The following is a 9,085-nucleotide window of genomic DNA, read 5'->3' as shown; positions in this document are numbered from 1 at the left end:
CCGTAATGACAAATACACCGTACATCGCATTCATCGTACTGTTCTCATTATCAAACAACTGGAATGTAGATATCACATACAGTAATTGAAAAAACTACCTAAAATGTTCTTTCATTACATGAAATTATTTTAAAATTTGGCTATTTATACTACTACATGAGAAATTTCTACAATTTGATTGGCTTAGAGCAGTGGTATTTCAACTTAATTTGAAATACCTACATGTGAAAATTACAAACCTAGCGGGTAGTAGTATAAACAAATAATAGCATGATTTGTACGTGATATTTGGCATAAATACCACTAGTGATATTTCAAAATGTCTCAAATTTCACTCACCTAACAGCTCGTGAAATTACGTATAACAATTTCGAAATATCACTTGTGGTATTTATGCCAAATATCGCTACAAATCATGCTATTACCTATACAAATCGCTACAAGTGTATTTTTAGTGTACTGTAGTCTAAAAACAGTATAAGAACAAGCTCAGATTACTAGGTCAATAAAATTGACATGTCACAGGCATTTTAATTTTCTAAATTTTGAATGAGTGGCCGTATTAACGGGGTGAAATTATAAGAGATTCTACAGTTTGGGATTTAAAATGTAGCTGTTGGCTGTATTAACGAGTGACCACATTAACAGGGTTTTATTATAAGGAAAGTATGGCTGTTTTGCCCGGCCGCAAAAAACTTGCCGTAGTAACGAGGTGATCATATTATTGAGGTGTCCGTAAGGCGGGTTTCCACTGTATGAGCCATTAGGAAGAGAATTTAGCCTAGTAAACGGAGACTTCTTTGATCCCCGATGCTCAATGAGCACCCTGTTATTTGTTCATAATCATGAACAGTTAGGTCTAGGTGCAAGGCAAATGAAATTGAGAATCAAGCAAGGTTGAAACCATGTTCACCTTAGCTTCATTTTGAACTACACATGTCCATTATTTACTTACAGACTAAGAAATGAATCAAGAAAAGTTGACAAAACTGCAAAATAATGTGAGGATAGGAGGAAAGGTAAGAGGAAAAACTGAATTTGTTGAAATGTCAATGTTTCTAGCACAAAAATATTATTGAGGACATTGTTTTTATGTCTCCCAATGGAGACAGGACTGTCATATCTACATGGTAAACTCAGGTATGTAAAGGTCTACCCTTCCTTCCTGCTCAGTTATTAAAAGATCCCGAGTATTGGTTAACTGGTGATGGCACCGGAGACTTCGCTCTCTGCAGTCTAGTGCTTTGTCTTCAGAGCCAATATGTATTTATTGTACTTCTGGATATTATTATATTATTTATTTGATGAAGCTGCAATACTCTAAAAAATTGGAACTATAATCATGGACAAAATGCTTGGGACACATTTACATTGGTGGGGCGTTTTTCAATTCACACATATCAACTCTTCCTCCTCCACCCCCTTCCACCCTTTACCTCACACAAACAACGTTGGATGAATGTATCCAGAATTTTTCCGAGTTTCAATATTGTATAGACTGGGGAGCGGGAGAGCTGCAGGAAAATTTTGAAAAGGATGCACAGTTTTAGAAGGCAACCAGAAATTACAGAAAATTATGAATACTGCGTCACTGTCCCAAGGACTTTTGTCCAGGATTGCCAAGTATGTACAGTACCTGCTCCTCTTTCCAGGGTACACCCAGAAGAAAAAAGAAGGTTGTTCACAAGACAGCTACAACAGATGATAAGAAACTGCAGAATGTTCTCAAGAAACTTTCTGTTAATCCCATCCCTGGGATTGAAGAGGTAATTTAATTGTAAATGTTAATTATTGTAAATGTAAGATGAAATGAGTGGTCTATGTAAATGTGCTACTGTATCAAAATGTTTTAAGCTTGTTTCCATAAACCATCATTACATGTATGTAGTGTGTACAGCGTGCAAAGAAAGTGGTGTCCGATAGCCCGGGGCTAGTGGAGTTTGCTATCAGGCTAGTGAATTCTGTTTTTAACTTGCCAGATGGGCAAGTGATATTTTTTGAGAAATTTGAATAACAGAAGAACTGTAATCAATCCTGCTCATCAAATTTTTTTGGGGCTAATTGAAATGACTTTTGGGCTAGTACATGCTAGCTACAGCTTGCCCAAATGGCAAGCTGTAAAACTGACTTTCTTTGCACCCTGAGTGTAGAGCATTTCTCTGTTAATAGCCACTGCATGTTTTCAAATTAAGTTCTGTACCATGTCAACAATAGTGCAACATTTCTTATATTATTTTGTTTTTGACATTGTCTGATGCTGTTATTGGTACTGTTCTTACTGATGTTATTGATAACTGGTTGCCATTGGAAACTATTTTTGTGATGCCTTTTTCTTATGCTTTTGGCATCACCTATGTCTAGGAAGAAATGTGTGCAATGGCAAAAGTGGTGAATCTGGCTAAAAAAATCATCATCATCATGTCTCATCGCGCCAGTAGTTGCATATGGCCCCCACGCTGTCTGACCAACACTTTTGGTCTCGTGCAACTGCTTTGGCTACTTCGCAGCTCTTCCAGCCCACTTTGTTTTGCTTTTTCTCAATGGCCCTTCTCCAAGTAGGTTTTGGTCTTCATCTCGCCCTCAGACCTTCTTATTTCCCTGAGTATGTAACCTAACCAGTTTCACCTTCCTTGTCATACACCTCTGCAGAGGGTTGCATGATCCAATATAATCACAATCGCAAACACTCCTGGCTATACATTATATTAATTTCAGATCTCTTCTATTGTAGGTGAACATGTTCAAAGATGATGGAACGGTTATTCATTTTACTAATCCTAAAGGTAGATCTCCTTTTGTACTTTAATATGTTGGACATGCAAGGCCCTGTTTGGGTAAATTTCCAACAGGGAAATAAGACAGATAAGAATAAGATGATAAACAACCTAAAGACAAGCTGTAACTGCAGTAGTGATATCAATAGGAACATGGCCTCCTCCCCAATACAAATTTGTAAATTCAGACTAGGGAGATATTACTCACCCTGCCCAAAACATGCATTGTGCAAAGCTCATTGCGTACTACTGAGCACACAGCTACAGGCCTACCTCTAGCACAGATGGTCCTATATGTTGTAAACGTCTTTAAATTGTATTTAATTTTTGTAATTTTCTTTCAATTTTAGTGCAGGCTTCCCTTGCTGCAAACACTTTTGCTGTGAATGGACTAGCAGAAAATAAAGGTAGAAAAAATATAAAGCAGTAGTAATGTCGTAACAACAGTGGTGATAAATTATGACAATAATGAGGATAATGACCTTTTACAATAAGGTGTCTTTTTCCCTATGCTGAATAAGGGCTGTCTTGGGGTTTTCCAAAATGGAGAAGTGTCATTTTAGTCTGGCGTAAATGTATTAGCATAGTACCTACAGCCGAGCATTATTTTGAACGTCCTTGATTTGGATTTTTAGTGCATAACATATTTACAGTGTAACACTGCAAATAATGTCTTAGTTTCTGTAAAAAGTTTCAAAAGCTTTACTTGTTAAATGTTTATGCAAGACCTTGTAGGTACATTTTTGTTGCAGCCTGTTCATGTGGTGGTTTTTGGGCTGTTTACACTGACCATGATCAACTACAATTTTTATTTCTTATTGCAGTCAGTAGCTAATCTGTTTTTTTTTTAATGTTTTGCACAGCCCTTACTGAATTGCTTCCTGGAATTTTAAATCAGTTGGTAAGAATATTTGTTTTTTTATTTTTTTATCATGTACATGTAGTGGTTCAATTTTATCCTTGGTTTAATTTTTATTTCTCTTTGTTTTAAACACATTACCATACATTTCCATACCCAAAGCAAAGGGAAATAATATTTAAACAAAGGATAAAGTTGAACCACAACATATAGATTCTAAACTTTTTCTGTAAAAGACTACCACCTGTACTGATTGGTTTTCTGGCTTGTTCCTGCTGAAAATTTATAGTAGAACAGTGCTCGACTTTCAGAAAAAAATCTTGGGGCCAGCTGGCCTCCAAGTTTTCATGTTTGGTCGCCAGAATAACTATTCTAGTCGCCCAAAATTACATTTAAGAACTAATGGGATACAATAAACCTAACAACTTTTACTTAGCCTTAACAGAAAAAGAATGCTTTAGACTTCCTTGAACTTTCTTTCGAACGGTTTTCGCTCGAGGCTCGATTACGAGCCAGTGTTCAGGGAAATGAACCCACACTCAAGCGTAAATCTCCTCAAACAGGTATTCAAGCAATGGAATACACATTTAGATAAACAAACTTTAGGAATCACAAAAAATCTTATTTGGGTTATTATTTATTAAAGAACAAAGTCTGCAAAATTTGTTCTGCGTCCCATGTATTTGCATGTTCAGAAATGAACATCGGTGAAACTTGATCTGTTTCGCGGTTGCCTAGCACATGATCGAAAGTCTCCAGAAAGAGGAGACGTCGCTAATGTTTTTGGGGCAAAGAATTTGATTTCGCGAGAAGTCTGTTAGACAAACAGCATGTCTTTTGAGTTCAACGGTACTCCATTAGAAGTCAATAAAATATGGCAGGGTCGTCAGGCTCAACAGAAATTTGCATAAAGTTGTTTACCAGAAGCTTGAGAAATAAGCGTCGTTCGTTCTCTATCAGCTTAGGCTTTTATCAGACTAATCTGCTATAAAGTCCGCAATCAAGATACATGTTCGACATAAAGAGATTGTTTTAAATCGATGTGCCAAAAGTCATTCCAAGAGAAACATGGGACGACCTGTTGAGAATTACGATCAATTTGCTTGAAAGTCGATAAGACTTCTGTCGAATTTACAGTCCTCTTTCAAGTAAAAGTCAAACGTCAGGCGGACCAACTGTTAGATCATAAGAACAATCCGTTAGAGTGTTGGAAGAAATCGTTAAAGCGTTTAGACAAATGGTTAAAACGTTTAGATACACCGTTAAAGCGTTTAGGCAAAACGTTAGAGGGTCAGAAAAACCGTTAGCTATCTGTTAGTTTTGTAAAGGATAACAAATTATCATTAGTGAACGTTTTTCCAGAGTAGAAAATACCCTATCTTGGGGGCCAGGTTGGCGACCAGGCGTGAAAATTTGGTCGCCACTGAGAAAAAGCTAGTCGCATTGGCGACCCCACAGGTCGCAACGTCGAGCCCTGTAGAAGGGGAAACAAACAAAGGAAAAAGCAGACAAAAACAATTTGGTCAGGTAACAGGTAACCTGTTGCTTAGACGAAACTAAACTCTGGTTAAGTCTGTCTGTGAAACAGTGCTGAAATCCTTGTTCTGGGCCCTCACCTTTGTACCAGGATTTGAGTATGGGCTATGATTGGCCTGTTAAAAAAGGCTTTGTCGATTTGCCAATCAGATTGAAGGGAAATTCAAAACCCCCTTCCAGTAATTCATTGAGTCTGTTTGGGGCACAGAACAAGGATCTCAGCACTGCTTCGCAGACGTTACAAACCAAGGTTAAGTTACATCTGTGATGTAGGCTAGTAACAGGAAGATCGGAGGTGAGAATAGTATTAGAATTACAACTACAGTCAGGGGAGATTTCTTTCATCTTCTAAATTTAACTCACAGCTTGCTATAAATAAACCGGTGAGGCTAAGAGGGCACCAGTGTTTTTGCAGAAGTAACTCACAATGCACTGTATAAAATGATATCTTTTTGTTTCCAAAGGGAGCTGAAGGATTGTCTGACCTGAGGTCTCTGGCAGAGAGATTCCCTCCAAGTGAGTTCAAAATAAATAAATAAATAAATAAATAAATAAATAAATAAATAAGGGTGCCTGGCTTAAAGCCCAAAGCAACTTGTTATAAACTGCTAGATTCTCTTTCCAGTAACCTCTTATCAAATGGAGATTTGTTATTTGATCAGGTGTCACTTAAAGCCTCATTCACCACCCTCTTAAGTTGTTGCTAGCTATGTAAACTCTATGTGAAGCCCAGTCTTTTAACCTCTCTGGCCAAAAACCACCTGGGCCCAGTTGCTCAAAAGGCTGGATATCGCTGTCTGCCGGATAAATCTCTATCTGCTGGACGGTGCAATTGGTTTTTTAAACACTTATCCACTGGATAGTGATTTGTCCGGTGGACAGCGCTATCCAGCTTTTGAGCAACTGGGGCGTGGTGGAGAAGGGTGATGAACAAGCTGGAGGAGATGGGTCTAACATGGGGTGAAGCACAGGTCAAGTGAAAGCTCAGGACAGGGTTGAGTGGCAACATTTTATTTTGGCCCTGTGTCCCAACCTGGATAAAGAGGGTGAGTGAGTGAGGGAGTGAGTGAGGGAGTGAGTGAGTGGGTGGGTGGGTGGGTGGGTGGGCGAGTGAGTGAGTGAGTGAGTGAGTGAGTGAGTGAGTGAGTGAGGGAGCGAGCGAGCATGTTTATGTAAATGCCTGTATTTGTTTGCAATGACCATTATTTATGCAAAGTTGTTGATCTGTTTTTTGCAGCTGATATTGGTAATGTGCCAACTGGTCCCGCCAGTGAAGATGTTGATGATGATGATGTGCCAGGTAGGTGCTACTGAAGGTTGTGGTCAAGAAAAAGGGAAACTGAACCACGGTAACTTGGTAACTTTGGGTCCTGTGGTCCTCAATTTTTAGCCTTTTCACCCTAAAAAACTGGTACCTGCTACAGAGGCCCTGCCAGGGGTGGCGGGGGGGGGGGGGGGGGGAGGGGAGGTGGTGCTTGGGGTCCCGTGTTGCTCATCTGAATTTTGAAATGTCTTGTGTCAGTGTTTTTAAATGCTTCATGTCGCTGTCGCAAATTGAATAAAAATCCTGAAGAAAAGGGGAATAGCGATGCGTTGTAAAGAAACCATTACTGTTCTGCAATTTCTCAGTTAACATTTCACGTATTAAACACCTATACATCACCATTCACAATTAACACAATTCAAGGGGGGTCCACTGAAGCTCACTGACACTGACAAGAAACATTCTCTGAACCAATAAGTTAGCCAAACCACCATTCTTTTTCACTTATTCTCGGCTTTGCCATCATTGTCGCAATTTGGCTGAGGGAAGTTGTCTCTTGACGCAATTTCATTTTACACTCTGTCGCTACTTCTTGGGTCATATTGCTTGTCGCATTTAACCTGGAAGGGGCCTTGATACACAGGCTATCAGTTTTGGTCTAAAAAAAGTGAGAGCTATAGTTTTGTCTGAAAAAAGAGAGAGTGCTGGGCTCTTTGAGGCTCTTCTATTTTTCTATCATCGGACATGTACAAGCACCTCTAGGTCTGATATTAAACTTATTTGCCTTTTTGCTTATTTTTCACAGAATTAGTTGAGAACTTTGATGAACCCTCAAAAGCAGAAGGAGTGTGAACAGACAGTGGATAAGGCATGAAGATAGGCTACTAAACCTGCTATGCCAAAGCTAAATGCAACTTTGAACAAGCTTTGAAATCATTTTCATTGTAAATGACTGTATTAGTAGCAGGACAATTTTGTAAGTGTTCTGCGCAATCTTAGTTGACCAGCTGTTTTTTGGGGTTCTCAGTAAACAAAAGGGAAACTACTTTTTGAGTGAGTGCTTATTTTTGTCATGCGTTGTCCTCCCGTCATGCTCTCACCGTTTCTTATACATACAATGTGCACCAGAGCTCTTCTTTATTATTATGACACATGCACAGGCTTTTTTTTAGATAAAAACAGAGTTTCTCGAGTACAGGGAGGGAAGAGGATATAAGCTGGATAAAATTCATTGTTGTACACCACAGTCAAATCTGTGATGCAAAACTTTTTTTTTCGCAAACATTAACCAGTACAGTATAGTCTTCTTGGCTGTAAATCTGACCTGTCCAGTTATTTTTTTTGTCTTCTGCCTCTACTAAACATGGTTCTTACAAATTATCCTGCAAAGGTCTTGAATTTAAGCAGCCATCTTGAAATGCCCTTAATGGTCGTTGGGGTCCTTAAAAAGTACTTGATTTCTTTCAGAGTAGATCTTAAAACATCCTTGAAATTTATAACTTAGCATGTTAACTTACATGCAATATTATGAATAAAAAAAATTATTTTCTCCTGACCAAAATACATGGAACAAAATACCTTGAGGTCAGGCATAAAGACAGCTAATGTAATGAAGAGGAACGCATGTTGAACAACTCTCACTCTCTCATTTCATACTTAAAACCAACTCACACATGAAATCAATAGTAATGATATGTATAATATAATTCAGTCATTAAATTTTAACAAGGGTAGTGGCCTTGATGGAATACATGTATCATGCAAGCTCCTGAAAGAAGCTGCACCAGTTAACATTTATCATTTATCATCTATCAGGAGCTGTATATTTCCTGATGACTCGAAAAATGTGAAAGTAACTCCACTGTTTAAGGAAGGCTCTAAGCTGGATCCTATGTATAGGCCTATATCTGTTCTGCTGATTGTTAGTAAAATAATTGAGAAGATTATCTTCAATCAGATACAATTATCTAAGTAAGCATGGTCTTCTTGCAGATTCTCAACATGGTTTTAGACCAATGCATTCAACTTCCCTTGAAGCTACAAATGATTGGTATTTAAATATCGACAATGGTTAACTGAACAGTGTACTCTTTGTCGACCTAAAGAAAGTTTTTGATACTTGAAAAGCTTAAATTTCATGGAGTAGATTCGCTCTGGCTTTCCTGATGGTTCACTTCTTATCCTTCGAACCGCAAGCAGCGTACAGGCATAAATGGTTTCTTTTCAAACGAACAGTTTATAAGTTGTGGAGTGCCTCAGGGGTCTGTACTTGGGCCTCTGTTATTCTTAATGTACGTTAAGATATAAAAAGCCTGTTCTCTATCATCCTATGCCAGGATGTATGCAGATGATACATGCCTTACAGCGCAAGCTGTGGAGTGCGTCGGGGGTCTATACTTGGGCCTCTGTTTTTTTAATGTACATTAACTATCTCAAAGCCTGTTCTCTATCATCCTATGTCAGGATGTATGCAGATGATACATACCTTACTCCATGTGCAATTGACCCTGAAATGTTAAAGTTTGAATTGAATCATTATCTAGAAATAGTACATTCTTGGCTTTATGCCAATAAGCTTAGTCTTAAAACCAAAAAGACGAAAATACCTTATAAATAGCTAGCAGATATGGGCAAAGACCACGTGCAAAGACC

General features: G+C 38.4%; 1 protein-coding gene across 6 annotated transcripts in view; it reads left to right on the top strand.

Annotated features, from left to right (window-relative positions):
- LOC140921977 (transcription factor BTF3 homolog 4-like) overlaps positions 1-7,478 on the top strand; it is an 8,554-nt gene extending 1,076 nt beyond the window's left edge. Inside the window, exons 2-9 of one of the 6 annotated variants that reach the window (XM_073371993.1) lie at positions 958-1,019; positions 1,653-1,766; positions 2,732-2,783; positions 3,125-3,181; positions 3,638-3,675; positions 5,634-5,685; positions 6,407-6,469; positions 7,239-7,478. In XM_073371993.1, coding sequence (XP_073228094.1) covers positions 966-1,019; positions 1,653-1,766; positions 2,732-2,783; positions 3,125-3,181; positions 3,638-3,675; positions 5,634-5,685; positions 6,407-6,469; positions 7,239-7,285 — 477 coding nt within the window. In that variant the 5' untranslated portion in view covers positions 958-965 and the 3' untranslated portion in view covers positions 7,286-7,478. Of the gene's footprint in view, positions 1-957; positions 1,020-1,652; positions 1,767-2,731; positions 2,784-3,124; positions 3,182-3,637; positions 3,676-5,633; positions 5,686-6,406; positions 6,527-7,238 lie in introns of all 6 variants that reach the window. The other 5 variants (XM_073371997.1, XM_073371995.1, XM_073371999.1 and 2 more) reach the window with 5 other exon arrangements.
- Positions 7,479-9,085: the final 1,607 nt, after the last annotated feature.

The sequence above is a fragment of the Porites lutea genome, chromosome 12, assembly GCF_958299795.1.
Source record: "Porites lutea chromosome 12, jaPorLute2.1, whole genome shotgun sequence".
Classification (NCBI taxonomy): domain Eukaryota; kingdom Metazoa; phylum Cnidaria; class Anthozoa; order Scleractinia; family Poritidae; genus Porites; species Porites lutea.
The sequence above is the reverse complement of the archived record's forward strand: the minus strand, read 5'-3'. Positions and strand labels throughout refer to the sequence as shown.